We start from the raw sequence: 24373 nt of genomic DNA on the forward strand, positions 1-24373 counted from the left end.
CAGGTATTCATAATCAATAATAAGCCTCCACATGTGATTTATTTGGGAGCTGGGTGGTGGGCCCCCCAAAAGAGCAAAAACAAACAACAACACATCTGACTGGAAGTTTCAACCTACTTTCATCTACCTAAACCAACACCTGCAATAGCATCTGCTCCTTTTTAAAATTTAAATTTATTTTTTAACTGAACAAAACTTTCCACAAAATTATGCACATTTATGAGAAACCTCATGATGCTTCGATATACATGCGCACTGTAATGCTTAAATAATCTTAAGCATACATATCTTCTAATGTTTCCTTACGTTGATTAAAGCGTTGAGAACCACTTCCTCTTGCTTTGTGAGACACATACATCATCTTACACTGCTAATTACCATCCATTTAGAATCCACTTTTTCTTTAGAGAGATTGCAAACTATAATGAACAGGTATAACCAAACGTTCTAATCATCTTCTATTACTTCTACCTGGTTAGAAATAACTCCTCCTAAACTTCAAAAACAAAAACAAAACAAAACAACAAAAAAGTGGATTAAGCTCTTTCCCTTGATTTTCATATATACTGTGGCTCCTCATATATTCACCTCCCAAAATGCAATGCTGCTGCCCTCTGGCCTTGCTGGCCTCCACCTAAGCCACAGTGTGGTGGTATTGTGTTCCCCAAAATATTGAGCACCCTAATAAACTTACCTGGGGTCAGAGACAGAACAGTCACTAGATACAAAGGCTAGAAAATGATGGCACTCACACCTTTAATCCTGGCATTCCAGAGGCAGAAATCCCTCTGGATTTCTGTGAGTTCAAGACCACATTGGAAACAGCCAGGCATGGTGACACACGCCTTTAATGCCAAGAAGTGAGCCTTTAATCCCAGGGAGTGATGGCAAAAACAGAAAGATTTATAAGGTGTGAAGACCAGTAACTAGAAGCATTTGGCTGGTTAAGCTTTCAGGCTTCTAATAGCAGTTCAACTGAGATTCATTCTGGATGAGGACTCAGAGGCTGAGAAAACAAGATCAGCTGACGAACTGGCAAGGTGAGGTGGCTGTGGCCTGTTCTGTCTCTCTGATATTCCAGCGTCCACCCCGATCCCTGGCTCAGGTTTGATTTTATTAATAAGAACTTTTAAGATTCATGCTACACCACAGCTTTCCCTCTTTGATGTTCTTGCTTAGCCAAACCCCTCCTCAGCGAGTCCCAAAGGCTACTCTCCTACTGCTCATCTGATGATCCCAGTAGAGGAAAATATCAACTGAGACTTCATTCCTTCAGGATAATGTCTACTTTTTACTATGAAATTAAAAGGTCAGATTTGGCCAAATAGATACTTCTGTGATGGAACTCTGGACCATTCTGGTAGGGACTAGGCTCTGGTTGTGTGTTAGTTGCTTCCCTTAATGAACTTTTCTAGATGGCATAAATATGGTCCTAATTTATTCTCTATAAAATTTGCCTGCAAAATATTAATTATTTAAAAGAAAAACATCTTTACTATATATCTTTTTATTCAAATTCAAGGGCAATTAACTAATAAATACTTTAAAGTTCACCCTTAATATTTCCCAACAGAATATGTGAAAAAGGGCATTAACCCAAAATACATCTTTCCCAAAATATGCCCTCTACTTTTGTTCCATACATTATATAACTGAGAAAAATTAAACATAATGCTATGCATTCTAATTTGTTTTATATCTTCTATGAACTAAAATCGACATAATTTAAAACTGGACTGTATTATAGGATAGTAATTTATATAGATAAAATTTTAAAAGAAATTTTAACTTAAAATGACTATAAATTTTCTAAAACTTATTCTAAGGGTATTCAATTACTTATGAAAAACTAAATTATATTTGACTTTTGGTGATTGTTTTTGTCTCTATTTGATAAATTTAGCTTAGGTGTTCAAATGAGATGCAATGAGGAAGAGAATAAAAAATAAAGGCCACACACAACCAAGTAAAAATCAAGGTTTGTCCCTAGCAGGAAAGAGACTTTTTTTTTTTTTTTTTAGATAATCAACAATTTTTCTAGGTATAAAGATTATGCCACAAGAACTAGCATTTTTGGTAAGTGGTCACATCTGATCTAGTGTTGGGATTCAAACCCAAAGATGCCTTGCAAAGGGCATCCTTCTACATGACATAGGAAATGCAAATGGGTGGGATGTTAAGGACAGAAACTAGAGGTGTGGCATATGACCTGCCATGTTGTTATTTTTCTTTAATGTGTGAATTATGGATAGAGGCACTAAAGGCGGCAAAGTATCAGAGCTCAGGCAGCAGCAAGAAGGCCTTAAGTCTTCACCCAGAAGGTACATTCCCTCCTGAGGTCCAGAGTGGGCCCACCCCAGCTTCTCTGTCAGCTCTTCTGTGAGCAGCCAGTGTTGGCTGCAGTAAGGTCAGAGTTAGTTTCTTAGAACAAAGGAACTCTAAATACAAAGTCCGGGTGAATTTAGACCTTGAACAGGAAATTCACAAAGACAATAGGTAACCTTGAATTTCTAAGGCTGAGAGGCTCTGAGTTTATAGGAAATTGTATTACATTTCTAGTTTATATTATATGACATTAAGGATTTTCTGAGGCAAACACTTGGCCTCCAAGAGTTTTGATCAAATAGCTTGAATGATAAAAAAAAAAAAAAAACTAAGTAAGTTCACTGCCTGTAAAGAGAGGCAGTTCTCAACGCTGACAGCTATTTTAAGGGATAGCATTACAATAATACCTTGACAGAGGTTTAACTATTCCTGAATGCCAACAATAGTTTCCACAAACATTGGCATTGATATCCTCTACAAAGACCACTGGCAGAGCTCAGGCAACAGACTACAACACCTTCAGAGTCTTATGCATCATTTGGTGTCTGTTAAGATCTTTAAGAAAAAAAAAAAACAAGTTATGTATCACTCCTTCAGGAACAAACTGTGGTAAACACAGAAAACATGAAGATACAAATTTAGTGAAAAATACAGTGATGTAGTGAAAGGGGTTCTTGAAAATATTAGGTGATTATAACATTAAAAACAGGCACCCATCCAATCCTGGGACAGCAGGACCTAAGAGGCATTTGCTAAATCCCACAGTCGAGTGCTGGCGATGTCTTTCTGTATGCTGTGAATGTGTTGCTCTGATTGACTGATAAATAAAACGCTGATTGGACAGTAGCCAGGCAGGAAGGATGGTACAGGTGGGATAAGTAGAGAGGAGAATTCTGGGAAATGGAAGGCTGAGGGAGAAGATGCTGCCAGCCACCACCACCATGAGAAGCAAGATGTGAAGGCAGAACTGGGAATAGGTACCAAGTCACGTGGCTAAACATAAATAAGAATTATGGGTTACTTTAAGTGTAAGATCTAGCTAGCAAGAAGCCTGAGCCATTAGGCCAAACAGTTTTAATTAATATAAGTGTCTGTGTGTTTATGTGGGTCTGAGTACCTGTAAGCCGGGTGGGACCAGGAAAACTTCAGCTACAATTGAGATGCTTCTGCAGTGCCCATTAAGCTGCAAAGTCATTTTATTCACCAAGATTCATATCCATAGATAGCTTGTCACAAAGTCTAACTTTCAGGTGAGTGAAATAAAGCTGAGAGGAACCATTTTTTTTTTTTTTGAGGATTAGCTGCATTTTTACTCACCATAAAGCCCCATAAGCAAAACAGCTAAGAAGATTAAAAAAACACAAAACTCTGGAAAATTGGCATAAATTACTTTAAAAGGCTACAAGGATCCAAAGCATGAGTTCAGTAGCCCCAGGAAGTAAAAAGATTAGGAAAGGCATTTTGTCCAGAGAGTGACAAAAGGAATAAGTCACCAAAGTGAATAGTTACATAATCACCTCTAGAGAAAAGATGCTGAAGGGAGGAAAATTCCAGGCAGAAAAGTTAGGATAGTGAGACACTATGGAAAGGAACAGGAGGCCAAACAGAGATCAGGGCTGAACAGCCAGGGCAACAATCCACTCAGAATCACAGCCACAGGGACATGACACAGGTTTATGCTAATGGTCTTCAGCCTTTTGCTTTGCTGGGGAATTTTCAGGCTATTCTAGGCCCAGCGAACAAGCCTTGCTGGCTGTTCCTATTGCACACGTCCCAGGCCCAGGAAGACAGATGCACAGGGTTTATACTGGTGTTCAGGAATTTCTTCGGGGTTTTAGAGAGATGGCAGAAATACCTAATATGTTATTTCTAAGACAAGTTTAAACAGACATGGCTTGGTACAACCCACAGAGCAAAACTCTAAAACAACAACAACAAACAATGAATGAGAGAAAAAATTAAATATGTGTGTGTGTGTGTGTGTGTGTGTGTGTGTGTGTGTGTGTGTGTGTATTAGGGAGAGAGAGAGAATTAAGAGGCCATAGAATACATCACATCATCTAACAGTATCATTCTGCAGTTGAGATTAAGACAGTGTGATGGTTAACATTATGTATCTAATTGATGGGGTTATGGTGCAAAGATACTTGGTCAAAGATTATTGTGGATAATTTTGTGGTGGTGCTCTTTGGGTAAATCAGCATTTACCCTTATGGATTTTAAGCAGATAATTTTTCTGCTGGAGGTCTTAACAGAATGAAGATTGTGCTTCCAAGGACAGAGGGGGCACTGCCAGCCTCACCCTCTGACTGTGACTATCAGGCTTCATTCCCACAGCTTATACTGCAAATTTGGGGCTGGCCTTGTGAGCCAACTCTGTGAAATGAGTTCTGTTAGAAGAGAACCGGATGTTATGTCCTTGCGGAAATCAGACCACACCCCCTGCATCTCTTTCTGGATGGTTAGAAAGAAACTGCACGGCTTTGGAGTCCTTCCCTTCCCGCTGTCGCTGCAAGGTCAGCTCAACTGATGCCCAAAGCTCAAGGCAACTTTTATCTAGTGCGTTCCTCTTGAACTTCTTCCTTTCTGAGAGGAGAAAACGAAAGGCTAGAACTTTCAGAGGCAACCACCAGGCTGGGGATATAGCTCAGAGGCAGAATGTGTGTCCGCCATACATAAGGCCTGGGATCTGATCCCTAGCTTTGGAAAAGAAAATGTAAATTAAGATAAAAGCAGGGACTTACATGAGAAAAATAAATAGCAGGCTTTAAAAGAGCCTAAGAAGATTTTAAGTTTATATTTCAGGGTGACCCCTGGCAGAGGGAAGCGGGTAAGGTGTGCACGTACACACTCACATCAGCAAACCCTGGGAAAGGAGGAGAATCTGCTTTTCAGAGCTTCTACATCATTAGACTTAAAGAGCTAGTTTCAGTAGCAGAAATGAATCCAAAGGCATACAAAGGATGCAGGGAATAATGGCACAGAGAAAAAAAATGATAAGCCCATAAAAAGCATGCCTGAGAAAGAACAGAATAAAGATGGACTTCCTAAACAAAGGCTTAAAGCAGAACTCTCCAAACATGCTCAAAGAACTAAACAAAGACATGGAAATACTTGGGTCTAAATGAAATTGCAGACCAATTTAAAAAAAAAAAAACCCAAGAAGTTTTTCTTTTATGAGAGCTAACTTTGAATGTCAAATTGATTGAAGTGAGAAACACTTAGAGCAGTGGTTCCTGACCTGTGGGTCAAGACTTCTTTGGCGGTCGAACAACCCTTTTATATGGGTCGCCTAAGACTATTGTTTTCCAAACACAGATATTTAAATTGTGATTCATAACAGTCCCAAAGTTACGTCTATGAAGTTGCAATGAAAATAAATTCATGCTTGGAGCCACCACACCACGAGGAACTGTGTTAAAGGGTCACAGCGTTAGGGAGGGTGAAAACTGATGCCCTAGAGCATTAATGAGGTCTATCCTTGGGTTGCCAGTACAAGTGTTTCCAGAGAGGTTTAAGTGGAGAGTCCCACCTTAAATGTAGGTGGCAATGTACTATGGGCTGCAGTCCCAGGCTGTATGTAAAGGTGAAAAGGAGAAAGCAAGCAGGGTCCTGGTGTTCCTTGCTCTCTGCTACTTGGTCTACCTGGGTGTGAAAATTCCTACCTGTATATTCCTGCCACCATTTCCTCTACTATGCCTTTACCACCATGGTTGCACTCTCTTAAAATGTGAGCCCGTACTTCATCACAGCCATGAAAGAAAAGTCACTAAAACTCACTCTTAAGCACAAAGCACAAGTGAAAAGATCGAAAGATTTAAGCAGGTGTAAGAGTCAGTGAGTTTAAAGGAAGACAATTGAAATTTTCAACCATGCAGACACAATAAAAGATTGAGGTGAACTGAGCCCAGGAATTGATGAGACACCATTGAGTAGACACACACAGACGAATGGTGGGATCCAAGGAGGAGAAAGGGAAAGGGGGAAGATTACTCAAAACGTAATGGCCAAAATATGTCCAAATTCTACGGGAGACATGAATGTAAACACATGGGAAGCTCAATAAGCTGCAAGGTGAGATAAAGGATGCTGCTCTGCCTCTCCACATCCACCAAGACTGTCTGAGGCAGACTCTTAGAACAGAAGGAGACAGTGACTTCACATACTGGGACCCACGACAACATTGTGAGTCCATCTCTCCGCAGGAACTGTGAAGCCAGGGTTAATGAACTGAAATTGTTAGGACTCTCCTATTAAAGAATTATGCATCTGCCAAATTATCCTCCCCAAATGAGGGAGCAATTCAGATATTCCCAGATCAATGCAACTGGAAGGGATTGATAGACTAGGGCTTTCCTGGTAGGAGGCTGGAAGGAGCTCTGGTTACTGTAAAGACCCTGGAGGGACAGGAGAGTCCAAGGCGAAATAAAGGTCTCAGCAGGCACAGAGACTGAAAGGAAGGTGTTTTGTTTCTTTTACTTTGTTGTTGCCTTTAGAGACAGGGTCTCACTATCAAGTCCTGGTTAGCCTGGGGCTCTCTGTGTAGATCAGTCTGGCCTAGAACTCACACAAACAGAGAGATCCACCTGCTTCTGCCTCCAAATGCCAGGAATGAAGGTGACAGCCACCATACCTGGCCTTACACTTTTATTTTGACCTAATCTCAGAGTTGATTAAAAGTTGGCAAAGGAGATACAAAGTTTCCATTTCATTTTGGTTTTTGTTTTGTAATGCCTGCCTCGTGTGCTAGCAAATGGCCCCAAACAACGCCTGTTCCATCCCTAAACAGTCTGTAATTACTACAAACAAGCATAGTCCTACCTTATAATCATTAAAATTGCTAGGTTTTAACTCATATATTCTATCATGTAATCTATAACCCTCAGGTTTCAACAATGCTACCAAAAGTTTTCGTTACAACAAAACCAAAATGCACCCAAGGTCATGTTCTCTTTGCGTTGCCCTGTCTCAATGACTCGCAGTCTGACCGACTCCTTCATTGGTCCTTGATCCCCCAAACCTGGACATTTTTCAAAGTTTAGGACTGTTAGCTCACAGACTACTTCCAGTTTGAACTAGTGGGAATTACTTCACGATTTGAGCTTCTACAGGAAAACAACGGATGTGATACAGGGCAGTCCTGAAAGGGTGACTGATTTCATTCTTCCTGTGACCAGTCATGTTCACTCGGACTTGACTGACACCTGTCTGTAGACTTCTCCTTTGTGAAACTTCTCTCCTTCCTTTGAGTCTAGTAAACATTTTGTGGACAGGTATTTCAATCTTAGACTACCCTATTTCTAACCAGAATTTAACCCATTAACATAGGCATCTATTGGATAAGGTAATTATTACTGTGGTGGTAGATAATGATGACTTAAAATTCTACTATTCCTTCTATCTTTAATTTGTAATAAAAGGCCTTTACTTCTCCCATCTACTCATGCACATATGTGTGCCAGGGCAGATGAATGGACTTCTGTTTTGTTCAATGGATTTCCACGATGACATCATTATTATCATTTTAATGCTCAAATGCTCCCAGATGCAATGAGTGGATCTTGCTTCGACATCTGCGTTCCTTTGGTGTGTGTCCTCATTCATTGAGAAATTTTTTAATGTTCTGGACAAAGTAGGTTCCAGGCTAACTTACACAGCCCTAAAATGAGTCTTTCTCTAAAAGCCCTGACTTCCTGTTGGGAATCGTTATTTTAAAACCAAATCCAGATGAGAGGTGTGTTCTTCAGTAGTGGAGATGGTGAGAGAATACACACACACACACACACACACACACACACACACACACACACACTCATTTCACAGTATACATACTCTATTTTCAAACGTTTTTATTTATTCTTTGAAAATTTCATATACTTTGATCATATTCATTCCCTTCCTCCAACTCCTCGCAGATCCTCCCCCATCTCCCTAAACACCCAACTTTACATTTTCTCTCTTAAAAAAATAAAAATAAAAAAAAACATGAAATCTATCTAGTTTGTGTTGGCTGACTTCTCCTGAGCATGGGGCTCGTATTATTATTATTATTATTTTGTATTATGTTATTATTTTGATACCTACACATACACTTACCACTCTTCATGCTTGTGATTCTTTTCTCAATCAGACAGGAGTCCTGGTTCATTCCCTGAGGATGTCAAGGCTGCAGTCTCTGGCCCCCGCTCTCACCTCGCTGCAGGTGCTGCCCTCACCTCACTTTAGACTTGAAAACGCACTTGACGCCACCACTACCTCCCCTCATAGACGCCCTTCTTATTCCACATGGGGACCTAACCCCTCATCTCATGCCACCATGATCAACAGCCTCCCAGTGTGGACACCTTCCTTACCTCTGTTGGGATCTAAGCTGTGTGAAAAGGCGTCCCTTTCCAGTGCTTTTCTGTCTCACCTGCCAGTGGCTCTTCTCTGAATTCTTAGGAAGAAAGAAAGGGGTACTTCTAGTTTTAAAATTCAAGTTCACCTTCTTCATTTGATCCTAACAAGTGGCTTATTAATGACTAAGTCACAACTTCTCTTTGACCTACATTATGCATTAGGGATTTAGTATAAAATGGGGCATGTGGATAATGAGAGATTTAAAGCCATAAACTATTCTGTCATAAGAACGATGTCTAAATAAATCACAAAACGTGCATCTTGTGCTCCTGCATTGAAATGCTAAGCGTCCTATTAGGAAGGAAGGTCCCCAGGGAAAAACGCACAGAGCAAAGCTGGGGGCTGCCTTTAAACTGAGCCTCTTTTTCATTTTCTATTCTAGATAAGGACTGCTTTTTTTCAACATTAGTTGACCTGCCTAAAGACGTTTATCTCCTGGGAGCTCATTTTATTTATTGACTGACCATGCACCCGTGACTGCTGATGCAGCTCATTAAAAACGTTTACCAGCTCACTAGTCTCCTAGCTCTCTAAGGGGTCTGGTGGTTTTCTGCATTTGTGTGTCTCACTTAACAGCAGAAACTCTTCTCAGACAGACTATTTTTATGGTTAGTACTATTAAGCTAAGTCTTGCTTTTTGTGTAATTATATTTCTTAGTATTTAAAAGTAATACTGACTTTGCTGTAGTAAAAAGCTATTTATTAGAAACACAAAGGGACACCTGGGAATTCTTATTTTCATAACTGAACAACTGTGTGTCAGACCCTTACTATGCTTATAGCAATGCATAGGATATGGAATGCAAACATTCCTATTTTTAAATAGTCTTATGTGTTTGAGTAATTCATACATGAGCACTGCATTCACATCACCCTTGCCCCCTCCCTCTTCTAGCTCCAGCTCTCTTTCCTCTTCCTAATTCATGATTTCTTTAATTATTATTGTTACATGCACATATCTGCATATATGTGTATAACTGTATATATATCCTACAGAATTTATTTAGCTTTGACACATGTAAAGGAACAAAAGTAGAACCATATCTATCACTCAGCACAAAGAAACAACTCCAGATGGAGCAAAGACTTCAATGTGAAACATGATATGCTAAAACTGCTAGAAGAAAATATAGGCACTACTCTCCCAGACACAGGTAGGGGAAAGGACTTTCTGAATAGGACTCCATTTGTCCTGGAAGGAAGGTCAACGACTGACAAGTGGTACCTCATAAAATTAAAAAGCGTCTGTAAAGCCAAGGAAACAACCAGGCAGAGAGGAAGCCTACAGAGCGGGAGGAGATCTTTACCAGTCATATCTCTATCAGAGGATTAAAATCCAGAACATAGGAAGAACTCAAAAGACAAAGAGTCAAGAAAACAAATGATGCCATGAAAAACCAAGCTGTGGATCTGAACAGGGAGTTGTCAAACAAAAAGAAGTAAAAATGGATAAAAAAATCCAATACGGTCAGCATCCTTAGTTATTAGGAAAATGCAAACTAAAACTCTTTGAGATTTCATCTTACCCTAGTCAGAATGGCTAAGACCAAGACAACAACTTGATAAGAAATGCTGTTGAGGATGTGGAAGAGGACAAACCCCTCATTCACCACTTGTGGGATTGCAAACTGGTACAGCAACTCTCTGGCAACCAGGGTAGAGAATTCTCCAAAAGCTAAAAATAAATCTAACATATGACCCAGCTATACCACTCCTTGGCATATGCCCAAAGGATTCAGCATCCTACTCCACAGATACTCGTTCAGTCATGTTGATTTCTATTCTATTTATGATAGCTAGGAAATAGAAACAACCTAAATGTCTTCCAACAGGTGGACAATGTAAATGTGGTATATATAAACTATGGAATAATATTACTCATCAGTAAAGAAAAATGAAATCATGAAATTTTTAGGTAAATGGATGAAAGTATAACATATTATACTGAGTGAAGTTACCCGGACCCAGGAAGGCAAACATCACACATTCTCTTTTCCTGGTGGTACCTAGTTCTGAATCTTTAGATGTAAGTGCATGACTTAGACTAACCATTACCTATTATCTTCAATGTCCTCTAATTAGCTCAGAGTATACTTTAGGATGCAAGAAATTAAAATAAAATTACTCTAAATGTGTTTGCTCTGAGAAGTACCCATCTCTGAAAATTTGATTTACACATATAATGAGGATGTTGATTTTGGTTTAGATGTTGCAGTTTGTTCTTTACTACGTTTTGTTCCTTCTTTTCTCAAAGAGCATTTTTACATAAGTGCATACCTCCCACCCTTGAGTTTTTAATTCATAAAAAACCCATTGTCCATTTTAGTGAACCAAATCCCACATCTCCTTACCATGAAGAAGAAAAATATAAACATTATCTTACATGAAAATAATGTGATTTGGGCATTAGACACCAAGAACACATTTAATAGACAATTGGCCCTATGTTCTAATGATTGCTGAAAGTCTGCAAACAAAATAATCTAAAACAAGAGCTCTTGTTTTGTATTTTATCCATGTATTTGTAAAGATGTTTTATACAAGGCTACCTAGGGCTGGGGGCAAAGTTTGATACAGGGCTTGCCTGGAAGATACAAGCTTTAGCACTACAAAACAAACTAAACAAATAAGCATACAAGCAAACGAACAACAAATAAAAACAAAGCAACCATCTTACTTATAATCTAGATATGTTTTTAATTGACTTTGGAAAATATCTCTGAAAGTACATTTGTCAAGGACACTGGATTATCAGAATTTTCTTTAAAATATAAAGATGCTTATGGCTGTTTTTAAATATCTGTTAATATAGATTATGTATTTGGGAGCAAGCTCTTAAGTTCAATATCAAGTTCTCCACTGGATGTGTCTTAGAATGGAGATAGCGTTATTTTCTAGGTAGAATAATGGTCCTTCCTGTGGAGCAGTGGGGCAAAATGTTTTATTGTTCTTGCTATTTTGAATTTCAAATGAAAGTCCTTGTTACACCTTAACCTGCCCCATCATTCAATCATACGGCTCTAAACTCAATCAGCAACACAGATAGGCTGCACCCGGTTTATGAATCATGTATTCACTGTCAGTCTCACTGCTGCTCCACAATTTGTAAAACTTCAGGTGAAATAAACAATACTGTGCAATGCATACTGGGTGGCATGCTATTCATCCAGATCGTTGCATGCTCTGGAAATCAAGCCTTGGATAACCCAAGCCATGAGGGCATTATAGACTTGGACTTTACAATAATTTCTAAATTTAATCAGTCAATTTTGTTAAGCTTCAGTTTCTAGAATGCAAAACGAAAGCAAGTTTGTTGATTTAATTCATACTCAGTCAACTGCTGTGGCCAAAGCAGTAATTCGGCAGAATAGAAGAAGGCATAGTCTTGATTGTGAAAGCCTCTGCTTATCTACATATATTTCTGAGTGTCATAACTTACCTACAAGACCAAATAATTCCGTGTGATAAAATTAAAAACAAAGAAATTCACAGGATCTTGACGTACAAGTTGAGAAACACAGAGTGGAAAGGAGAGAATGTCTAAGAACAATGCTGACATGTCCTGGAATACTGTCACCACTGTCACAAGCTTAGAAGTTCAAACATGGCAAAATACAGAATCACCTTCAAAGTGAAAAACATCTGTCCAGATGAAGCGCACATTGGTTTTGGGTCACTACACAGAAACAGCAAGTTTAGTAAACATGGAAATTTACTGTTACACAGCAGAGAAAAGATAGGCAGAAAAGTAATTGATCTTTTGCCTGAATCATGTCATCTAGGACCTCCCTGATTCTTTCCTTGTTCAGCTGTGCCTTCTTCAGGAGAGCACCTTGGTCACAAAGGTGAACAAAGACCTTTTGGGCATCATGATAAGATACACAGAATCTCAGGAACATCTCTCCCTGTGTCTCCTGCTTACTCTTAAGGAAAATTCTGCAGCGGTCCTCGAAGATCTCCTCTCATTACAGAACCCTGGACTTGGACATGTGTCCCTTTATAAGCCATCACTATCAGAGGCTAGTCAGTGGCATCTCAGAGTAGGCTTAATCATTTGGGATGCTGCCTGCCCTGGTGGATAAACTACTTTTAAACATAAACATATGTGATCTGGGGTTAAGCTGGGTGACATAGAAGCTGGTAGCCTCATTTGCCAAGTTATCTAAAAGATGCTGATTTGTTTTCCTACTTTCAACTCAGAAAAGGCAAACCTGGAAAGTGATAAAAAACACACTAGCTCCTTATACACGTTCAAGAAAACTTACCAAAATCTACTAGCTTGACTCCACCTTCAGTAGTCAACAGAATGTTATTCCCTTTGACATCACGGTGGATCGTTTTGTTGTTGTGCAGATGCTGAAGTCCCTGGAAGGTGGAAATTGTATAATGACTCTTAAAAGTACAAAACAAACATTTTTCAGGTGGTGTATTTGTGCAGAATCAATAGCAACCACATGGGAAAATCGGCATTCAAATACTTATGTTTTGCATTGAGCTAGTCAACCCAAAAATGTATCATTTCCAACTTGGACTATATAGAAAGTCACAAAAAAAAAAAAAAAAAGAGCATACTTCTCAGCTTTCCCCAAAAATCTCTACAATTTTTTATTACATTTATTTATTTGTGTACGGTGTGTGTGTGGTGTGTGCGTGTGTGTGTGTGTGTGTGTGTGTGTGTGTGTGTGTGCATGTGTGTTGTGTGTGTGTGAGTTTGTGCATGCATGTGAGAATGTGGAAGTCAGATGACAACCTGTGGGAGTCAGTTTTCTTCCACTATGCAGGTCCTAGGATTAAACTGAGGTCATCATGTCTGGCAACAAGCACTACTACCTGCTGAGCCCACACACACAGGCCATCTAGTCTTAAAATTTTGTTGATTCCAAAAGAAGGAAAGTATTCTAAATACACTTATTTAAGATACTGGCAATAAATAAAATAAAATAATATAAATAAATAAAATTAAATAAAATAAAAGATAACTACTAGAAAAATATTTTCTATCTTTATCTATAAAAAAAACCAAACAAACTTAAGAGCAGAAATCAGGATCCTATCAACACAAAGTTGACTTCTAATGAAAAACTCAAGTAGTCTCTGCTTAATGTCTAGACTGCATTCAGTCCTGTGTTAGTCAATACTAGCATAGTTATATTTTTTAAGTAGGATCTACATTTTTATTTAGGTAGAACTACTTCCTAATTATTGCACAAAGAATTCAAATGGCCTTACCATGAGTGCTTCATGTAAAATATATGCAATCAGAGGCTCGCTCATTCTTTGCCCCCTCTTCAGAAATCCTTTCACAAGATCAGTCACTGATCCTCCATTGCACAGCTGGAAATGAGTGTGTCGGATGAACATAAACATGAACAGATGGTGTTAAAGCTCTTACTGTAAAAGGTTTTCTTAAATTGTTTCAAAAAATTGTTCTGGTATCCTGTTGTAAGTGCCTCATGAAGACTTTCATTATCTTCATGAAATCACAAGTGAAATGGACATAAGAGACTTGTGCTTAATACAGATAACTAGAACACACACCTTTCATCTAAATTAATTTTTAGAAGGGAATCTTCTGCTTAAATTTAAGGATAAGAATTGTAATTCTACAAATTATTTCTTGATTTAGGATGTAAGCTTCAAAAGCAATACTGACTTCTGCTATTTTAATTAATGTAGTCCAACAGTGTCAATGGATATACACTACTTTAAATGTGCACTTTAAAAAGAAACAAACCTTAGGCAATATTGCTAAGTACAGTGAAGTAAAGATGACAAATGAAACCCTAGGAAACAATTTAGAATATTATGCTGCCTCTGTTCTCCAGCACTCTCCTTCTCTACACACAGGGAGAATCTGAACAGACAAAAGGAAAGAACACGGTGGAGAAACTTTTCATATCAGGGCTCTGCAAAATTAGTTAACATTAAGTCCCACTGAAAACTTTCAAAGGAGGCACCCCTTCTGCAATACAGACCAACACTGGCAGATTGTCTTACAAAACTATTCTCAAACAACTGAAAAGAAAGCCAGTCCTTTTCCAAGCTCCAGCGAGGGAGGCATCTGCCCACTCGGGGCCTCTCCTGCCCAGTCTGCCCACGCGTGGAGCCCTGCTCTCTGGGAACTCACCTCCCCGCTCGCTCGGGGAGAGCCTGGTTAGGGCTGCAGGAGGCCCCAGTCTCAGACCTTTCCAGGGGCCTGGGAGTGACAAGCACTGGCGCATGGCCCCGCTGATGAGCTAATGGAGTAGCACTAAGTTTGTCAAGCACACTGCAGGGCAGGCCCCGTGCACTGGAGTAGCTAAACAAACACAAAATGGACTCCATTTTAGTTTTGTCCTTGTTTTTTGCTGTATTTAAGAATAAGAAAGAACATGAAGTTAGGTGGATAGAGAGACGGGGGACAATCTGAAAGGAGCTTGGGGAGGAAAAAGAATATGATCAAAATACATTGAAATTGTCAAAGAAAAATAAAAACGTTTTCAAATTAAAAAAAAAAAAAAAGAAATCCAGTCCTTTAAAAGGCCACTCCTTTACAACAGTGTTTCTCAACCTTCTAATGCTGTGACCCTTTAATACAGTTCCTCAAGCTGTGGTGACCCCCAACCATAAAACTATGTTTTGCTGCCCCTTTGTAACTAATTTTGGTATTGTTATGAATTGTAATTCAAATATCTGTGTTTTCTGGATGGTCTTAGGCAACCCCTGTGAAAGCAACATTTCATCCCCCAAGGGGTTGTGGCCCATATGTTGAGAACTACTGCTTTCTATGGACCCAGGCATTAGAACTAGTTAGCAACTTTCTGAAAAACAATGCTAGAGCTCTTTTCCTCCCTCCCTCCTTCCCTCCCTCCCTCCTTCCCTCTCTCTCTCCCTCCCCTCCTCTCTTTGTCTTCTTCTTTTGCAATGTGTAGTTCGCTCTGGGGCTGTCTATTGTGAAAGAAATGTGAACACTGTTCAGAAAGAGGAAAGACTCCTATGCAACACTGTTGGAGTACACCTATGACCAAAAACTGTCAGAACCACAAACTTACATGGAGGCCACCTTTATGTAAAAGCAGGTTGTCAAGTACTTCTACCCAGAAGTGCGTGTTCAACCTCAGACTGATGGCACTCCCATTGTTAACCACCCATGGTAGTATTTCAAAACAGCTAAAGTAACCCTCTTCTTTTTGTTTTTAAAACCGTCCTCCTTGCCTCAACCTCTTTGAATGATCCTGTATTTATTCTGATAGTTGCATTTCCACTGGGGGCTCTATTGTTCTGAAATAAATATTAGTATTTGGATTGAAAATCTCTGGTCCATTGTTTTGTTTGGGGTGACATCACTGTGATAGTGAAGAAGTCTCAAGTCTGCCTTCTTTGATACAGCATAGTGAATTTCAGGTCAACCCATAGCTTCTTTAAATATTGAGTGGTGATTCTCCTCTTCTTTCTCCTTCTTCAATGCTGATGTATTCTATTGGATGGAGGGCTACTATTTTTCTACTTACTAAATGAAGGATATCTGAGCTGCTATCAGTTTGGGGGATCTAGTAATATATCATTATTGGCTTGTAAATGGAAACAGATGCACCCCTCTATGATAAGATGTCAGCATAGAGAAGATCTGAGTAAAGGGGTTTACCACCACACTCTATGTTTTCAGTTTAATCTTTCTGTAAACCCCAAACTAGTCAAAAGCTAATATCTATTCATTAAACAAACAAGTACACAAAACCCAGTTGCTAACACTAATACAGTAAAGGGTCATACAAAATTAATCCATGGCCAATAAAAATTAAACCCCTTTCTAGTACATTCTTATAAATGATTTACTCTTGGTTTTATTTCCAACTGGCTCATTTTTATTCTTTCACAGTTTTAAACATGGATATAGTAAACTTCAGTCATTTCCACTCCCATTGCCCTCTCTTATCCCCATTCCTCTCTTGTTGAAAACCCTTTCCTAATAGGTCACCCTTCTACTCTCACGTCTTCTTTATGTGTGTGTCTCACCACGTTTAGTTAGAGCTTCTTGCCTGAGCACAGTGGGAGGTCATTTACTGAAGCATGAACAATGGAAGAAAATTACACTCTTCCCCTAGCAACCATTAATAGCCAACAGACCTTCAGAACTGAACTTTATATCCAGTATGCTTTTTACAAAAGTGATGTGCTGACCTAGGAAATATTCTTGACCTGATGCATTCAGATATGGATTCATCATAATAGCAATTACAGTTACGATGTATTTTAGAAGAATGACAATTTATTTTTTCATATTCCACAAGTGCTTATTGAGTCATTAGTATATACAAAGAACTAAGACAGGTCTTCAAGAATTTAAGATGACAAGGACCCCTATGGTTCTCAAGTTTACTCCCAGGGATACCTCACAAGGCTTAGAGATAATCTGTACCACTGGGGCTAGGAAGCTGTTGCTGGCATCTGGAGGGGAAGGACAATGCCAGTCACCTAAAAGCTCAGAGAACAACAGCCTTCCACATGCAGAAACATTCAGGCTAAAATGTCAACAGTGCCAGGATTAAAATAAATGACAACAACCTAATTGGGAGAATAAAAACCAATTACATGGTTTATATGTGGGTAGGAGATGCCTATGAGAAATCCCTGCAGCAGCTAGAGAGGCTGGCATCACAGGTGGACTCTGTCATCACAGGCATTTGGTGGTTCCCTCCAGGCTACTTTAGCATATTTACTGTGCTTGTGATTTCTTGTGAAATTCACAACTGCACTTTGGAGGGTGCATTTAGTTTCATCTAATTTTTCTTTATGCCCCTGTCTTTTTCATTATTGGAATGTATAGGCCTCTCTCCAAGAGGCCTACACATTCCAATAAAGTCATGTCATTTTCCTATGACTCTACTCAAATTCACTAAATGTTTAAAAACAAGTGTGTATATTTGAACTAAAACAAGAGAGTTTTTAATGGTAAATAAAGGAAAAAAAATGTCATTCCATGTAAATATAGACACTGTCCTCAGCTGTGCAGGAGCTGCTGAGCAAGCTTGCAGAGCAAGATCCAGAGTCCCTCTGTGGAAGACACAAAAATGCAGTTGTCAGCCATGCTGAAAAGTGAGTTGCTCCCTCTAGAAAGATCAACGAGCTTCACAAGAATGAGATGAAAGACGTGACTGCTAATTATGGAAGAATTCTATGATGACCCTTCAAAGATTTCATTATCTTCTACTATAGGGCTTAATGGAACAACATAAACAATTGCAAATCTTTTCAGACAGTAAAATAATAGACAAGATGCCACAGTAACAGTCTGTACCTGTCAAAATTATTAACCACAGTTATATGTCATGGCCTAAACTTCATTATCAACTTGAATGGGTATAAAATCATACAGGAAACAAACATCTGGGTGTGTCTGTGAGGGTATTTCCAGAAAGGTTTAACTGAGGGGGTGGACTCACCGTCAGCATGGGTGACATCATCCTATCTACAGACTATGATCCCAGACTGAATAATGAGGGGAAGAAGAGGAAGGCCCAGGGCACTAGCATTCATCTCCCTGCTTCCTGACTGTGAACATAATGTGACCGGCCACCACACTCTCCAGCCACCATGCTTTGCCACAACTGCCCCCTTAAGCTACAAATCAAAACCAATCTTTCCCTCCTTAAGCTACTTTAGCATTCTATTTTCTTATAACAAGAAAAGTAACTAGTTACCTTCTTACCTAGAGCATAATACACACAAACTATCTGAGAATATAAATACAGAATCTTAAAGAAAATAAGCAATTTTTACCCTTAAAATTTAAATTTTGTTGTTTGAATTTTATGTGATAAACTCCATAAAAGAAACTGAGTTACCTAAGCAATTAAGACAGTGATTTTTTGTAAAATAAATTAAAAATTAATTTAAAAAAGACAGTGATTTCTTATGTAAGATCTATAGTTATTGATCATATAATTTCTATTAGCTAAGTATTTCTTACAAACAATAAAATACAATTTGGGGAGTCATATTAGTTAAAACTTCAAAAGGCATAGTCACTTGCTTTTAAGAACAAACAAACTCAACATCACTATCTGATAGGAAAGAAATAGATATCAAATTGTTAAATTTTATTTAGAGATAATGCAGTATGCTTGAAAATATCAGGAAACTTATTTCCCTTATTTTTTATTTCACTGATATTTTATACTATACTGTAACATGTCATGAAAATATTTCATGTTTAGAAACTAGTGGTTTGGATATAAAAATCAATCAATCAACCAATCAGATAACCAATTATAAGGAAAACTACAGAAAGTGTAACATTGAAATCAGGCAGACTCTCTCCACTTGGGCCTAGGTACAGCGATCTCCTTCTGGCAGCAGGCATCTTTCTTTTTTTTCTTTCTTTTTTTTTTTTTTTTTTTTTGTTTTGGTTTTTCGAGGCAGGGTTTCTCTGTGTAGCTTTGTGCCTTTCCTGGAACTCGCTTTGGAGACCAGGCTGGCCTCAAACTCACAGAGATCCGCCTGCCTCTGCCTCCTGTGTGCTGGGATTAAAGGCGCACGCCACCACCGCCCGGCGCATCTTTCTTAATCTGGACGTAGTAGTGAAATGGAGAAGAGAGAGAAGGAGGAAATGCCACCCTTTTGATTTAAGGCCCACTCCGCCAGATGGAGCTCATGCCCGGTGTTGTAACCAGGGCCCAGAGCCTGTGGCTAGCCAGGTCCTAGCTCCTAGGGGAGAATCTACTACTATTATTGTCAGACAAGGCACACTGACAACTGAGGAGTTGGTGTATCCCACAGATTCATGCATCTCAGCCCTCATCAGAGACGCTTCTTTCTGAAGTAGATGCTGATTCATCGAGGCCCCAAACAGGTCAGCATGTAGAGAACAGGAGACTCCAGAGTGCTCAGCCCTGAGCAGGACGCCTCCAACACACACACCCTATCACCAGGTCACTGGGTGACTGTGGTCACGACCACCATTATGGAAGGAATACAAGTTCTCCATAATTCCTTCCTTCCAGATGAGCCTAACCCTGATGGTATGTTTTCCATCCGAGAAATCCATTTCTCAAGCAGCTTTAGGCGGCAGGGTTTAATGTGAGGAATGCAAAACTTTACTTCTGAATGAAACGTAAAGAGGTAGGTTAAAACAGAAAACAAAAGGAAAGATCTATCAAAATATGGAAATTATCATGGGTATAAAAATCCCAAGTCTTGATGATGGCTTTGTGGCTTACTCCCTGAAAGAGACACCAAAAAGAATGACCGTGGCACAAATTCTGATCCCTCACTGAGAGTGGAGTTTCAAATACCGTCCTGATGAAGTGAACTGTTCCCACTAGTCCAAATGACACCCCTGTAAAGGATACGGGGTAAACTTAAAAATGAAACATGACAATTCCTATTGAACAAAAGGATGGAAATACATGAATTGCAGATATTCTTCAGCTAGATGACAGATCACCAAAATAAAACGGCCTTATGTGTGGCTTTAAAATGAAAAGCACCCAGGAGAATGAATGGTGCTATATTTAATCTAAGCAGTTTTACAACACCAAGAGAGACTGAAAGAAAATTCACGATCGGAGACAACCCCCGACACCCGCCCGCTGCCAAAATATAGCTTTGCAACATAATGTGGAAACAGAGCCTGGGCGCCCTTTAATCAAACAAAATTGAAGTATAATTTTCCTAAATCAGAGCTACACTCACTGAGAGCCTTCTTAACCCTCTAGCACACAGATATGAACTAAAACAACCAGGACAAAAGGGGGGTCATTCCATAAAGCAACATGGCAGCGCTTCCAAATAACAGTTTCTACAGGCCCTCTGGATGTATTCTGTCCCTATTAAGACAGAAAATAAGGTGTTGGCTTTTTTAAACTGAGGTTTATGAAGAAGGGCTCTTCACATCTGCAGTGAGGAATCCTAACTTTTGCTGCCTTTCATTTGTTTTGTTCTCAGTGTGCTCTGAGGTCGTCTGCTGAAATAGATCATGTTCTGCCCTGAGCCATGGAACTTGGTTTTCCAGGGCTTGCTCCAGTTTTGTTCTGTTCATTTTATAAAAGCATTGTCAACATTCAGTCTTGAGTCTCAGTAGACGTGCATCAGTATCAGGGCAGGCAGGGGATGAGGTGAGAGCTTGCCATACGCTTCCGCAGTACCTGCATCATTTTACACCACCCAGGAGCAATGGGCAAGAGTTTGGTTTGCTCCATAGCCTCATCTGTTCCTGGCATCATCAGCCTTTGTAAGCTCAGCCGTTTTGGTAGATATCAAATAGTATTTCTTTAGGCTTTTAGCTTAACTATTCCAAAGCCTAAAAGCATTAAACGTATTTCTTATAAATGCTTCTGTAAAGTGCCCACTTATATTTAAGTTGAGTGGGTGCATTTTATTGGGTGAGATTTCTATTATTCCTACAAGCTGAACATGTTTAAAGCATGGGCATTGAATTTTAGCACACATTTTCATGGTCATTCCCCCTACTTCCCGATGCACATTTTTATTCTATTAAATGCAATTATGGTATGAGAATTTTTTTTTGTTTCAGCAAACTTATTTCAGCATTTCAACAAACTAGTATTTTGGAACACATTCTAGTCAGTCAAATACTTGCTCACACAGTACATCAGACTCTTTCCTTGTAATGTCTTTGTCTTCCTTTGTCAGTGCAAGGCTGGTCTCCAAAAAGAAGCCAATGAAACCAGTTCTTTTTAAAATATTTCACAAGATTCTTGTTTTTCAAAAAAATGGTAGCATGAAGAATTCATGGATGTACTGTCTAGCAAGCTAAACACCAATTAAAACCGAAGAGGCGATGAATTGCTTACGGTAACAGAGGACCCCAAACTGCACGCAGAAACCACCTGTGTTTCTCACATACTCTCAAGCCTATGCTGTAGAAGCTACATTCCAGGTAAGGACAGGGGTTTCCTTCCTCTGCTGTGTCCCCATTCACAGGATGGAGGCCCTAGTTCTGATGAGCAGGCTGATGATGATACTCACTCTCACCCAGGCGTGTTGGGTATAGAGTACAATGCCAGCAGGGACAAGTTGAAAACAGAGGTTACTCCCTTGATCCAGAGCTCTGATCCAAAAGCAGGTGTCTCTACAAGAGATGTGGATCCCTGCTGGCAGCTGTACTTGTACATCAGTTCTGGGGACCAGACTCAGGTCCCTGTGCTTGTAAGGCGAGCAAGCTCCTGAAACTCCTGGCAGCCCCAAAAACGGTGCATCAGAGATTGTGCCCACAGGAAGCCCTAAGAACAGAGGGCTGCAAAGTCCTCCCCAATGTTCCTGATGATATTTGGGAGAGAGTGAGAAGTTCCAATCTAAGAAAACCTTTGAAAACAGTGGAGATTCTAGTAATGAACTATGAGAGCAGCAGGCCAACTACAGACCTTGTAGTGTAGGAGAGAGGGTCAAAGAAACAGCTTAAGAAGTCTGCTGGGCTTCTCAAAGACAGCTCACAAAAAGCGTATCTGCATTTAGCTGATCAAACTGTGAAGCATTTTTTTTTTGCCCCAGGGCATTGCTGAAATCTATAGAGAAATCAGCAGACAATTAGTGGCATTCAATAGCTTGGTGTAGTTCAGAAGCAGACTGGCATAACAGAAAAACCAAAGAAAGCTATAGTTGAGGCTGGAGAGATAGCTCAGTTGGTCAAGTGCTTGTCTTACAAGCACAGGGACCTGAGTCTGGTCCCCAGAACTGATGTACAGGTCCCCACCATAGCACGGGTGTGCAATCCCGGCACTGGGGAGGGACAGTCAGCAAGATCCCTAGGACTTACTGATCTTAGCCTAGCTGGTGCATCCCAGACTCATGAGAGACCATGTCTCAACAAAGAAGGTAGACAGAGCCTAAGGGATAAGACCTGATGTCTCCGGCTCCACAAATGCACACAGCCACATGCATGCACCCACACATGTACGTGAGCACTCCCCGGTCCTAGAAGGTAGAAAGGAGTCCCTGTTGAATAGCTATCATTGTTGGATCACTGGATGTACCAAATCTAGGCCCTCTAAGAAGTAACATGAGAGGCTTTATATTACAGGGAAATTCATTTTGTTAAAATAGTTTGGTGGCATTTACTAAATAAGCAAGTCCAAATAGTGAGTCCTCCAAGGGAGTTAGCATTTAGAAATCCTACAACAGGATTACTGAAACTGTTCAATTTTCAATCAAAAATTATGAGACAAAGGAAAAAATAAGAAAATGTTATTTTATAGATAGGAAAAATAAATAGGCAGCAGGAACCATATATGAAAGGCCATCAAGGATGTGCCTAGAAGACAGAGGCATGAAAGCAGGAAAGAAAACACATGTTCAAATTCTAAGGGAAACCATCTTTAAAGTAAGAATGGTTTGATGCTAATGCCAAATGGAGAATATGGAAATAGAGAATTTTTTTAATTTAATTTAATATTTTTTATTATAATTACATCATTTTCTCCTTCCCTTTCCTCCCTCTTTCATCCAATGTTCCCTTGCCTGTTTCCTTTCTTTCAAATTCATGGCCTCTATTTTCTGTAATTGTTATGTTAGTGTATATGTGTATTCATATATATATATATATGTATATATATATGTATATGTATATACAATCTGCTCAGTTCATATTACAGAGATTCTATAACCACCACTTTATTAAACCAGCACAATCCCTAACTACTTTCTAAATATTTGTTCTTATACCCACAGATAAGTGTAGTCCTCACTCTCATCAAGGAAGTTTCTCTTACAGCAGGTAGAGACCATTACAGAAAACTACAACCACTCAAAATGCAGAGTTGTGGAGCCCAGTCCCAACTGGTACATCTAGAATACAATTCCTGCACCTAAATCCCAGTGATCATTGCAGAAGAGAGGGCAGAAAGATTGTAAGAACCAAGGGAACCGGGAGTTTGCTGTGAGATTGTTTCTCCTAGAAATGTCAGAAACTACACCCCCTTAGTCTCACCAACATGTGAGCAAGACCTGAACAAAGACATGCTAATATGGAAGCAGAAAAACTCCCGAAACTGCAACCCTAGACAAAGAACTTCAGGCAACCAAGGAATGCTGAGAACAGGAGAAACCATCTTTCTCAGGGAAGAGCTCAACTATGACCAAATGGTCAACCAGTAAAGAGAATTTTAAAAACCAGAAAGACCAAAGGAAAGCTTCATAGTTGAAAAGTGCAATGGAAATTAAAAGAATAAACAAACAAAAACCACTGCAGGGAAACATCAAGAGACATGAGCTCAAAAAACAACCTGCAAATCTGAAGCGATTAGCAGAGGCTCTGACCGGCATCAAGTCCACTGCCCTGTTCCTTCCTAGCTGGCTCTTCTTGTCTTTCCTCCCTCTCTCCAGTTCCTGTTTCAGTTTGATCGAACATTTTCACTATCCTGCTTTGTCCTGTGCTGTCTTATCAACTATGCTTCCTTTTTTACTTTTTTATTATGCTGTAGGGCTCATAGCATGTTTAACTTATCACAGTCTGCCTTAAAGCAATATTATGTCACCACGTACAAAATATATACTTCCAACTTTCTCCCCTCTCCCTTTGCTACTACTGTTGTGCATTTTAATTCTCCCTTATGTGGATAACCTAGCCATATACACCTAGAACCGTCTTTTAAGAAGTGATTTTTATTGAAAGAGACTATAAAATAAAAATTTGTAATGTTATATTCACCCT

The 24373-nt window shown here is 39.5% G+C and overlaps 1 protein-coding gene across 1 annotated transcript in view; it reads right to left on the reverse strand.

Annotated features, from left to right (window-relative positions):
- Positions 1-24373, reverse strand: part of Myo3a (myosin IIIA) — a 176718-nt gene that overhangs the window by 138449 nt on the left and 13896 nt on the right. Inside the window, exons 3-4 of the mRNA XM_042278011.2 lie at positions 13954-14058; positions 12990-13089 (exon numbers count right to left, since the gene is read on the reverse strand). Of these exons, the coding sequence (XP_042133945.2) occupies positions 12990-13089; positions 13954-14058 (205 nt within the window). The remainder of the gene's footprint in view (positions 1-12989; positions 13090-13953; positions 14059-24373) is intronic.

The sequence above is a fragment of the Peromyscus maniculatus genome, chromosome 5 (assembly GCF_049852395.1).
Source record: "Peromyscus maniculatus bairdii isolate BWxNUB_F1_BW_parent chromosome 5, HU_Pman_BW_mat_3.1, whole genome shotgun sequence".
NCBI classification, from domain to species: domain Eukaryota; kingdom Metazoa; phylum Chordata; class Mammalia; order Rodentia; family Cricetidae; genus Peromyscus; species Peromyscus maniculatus.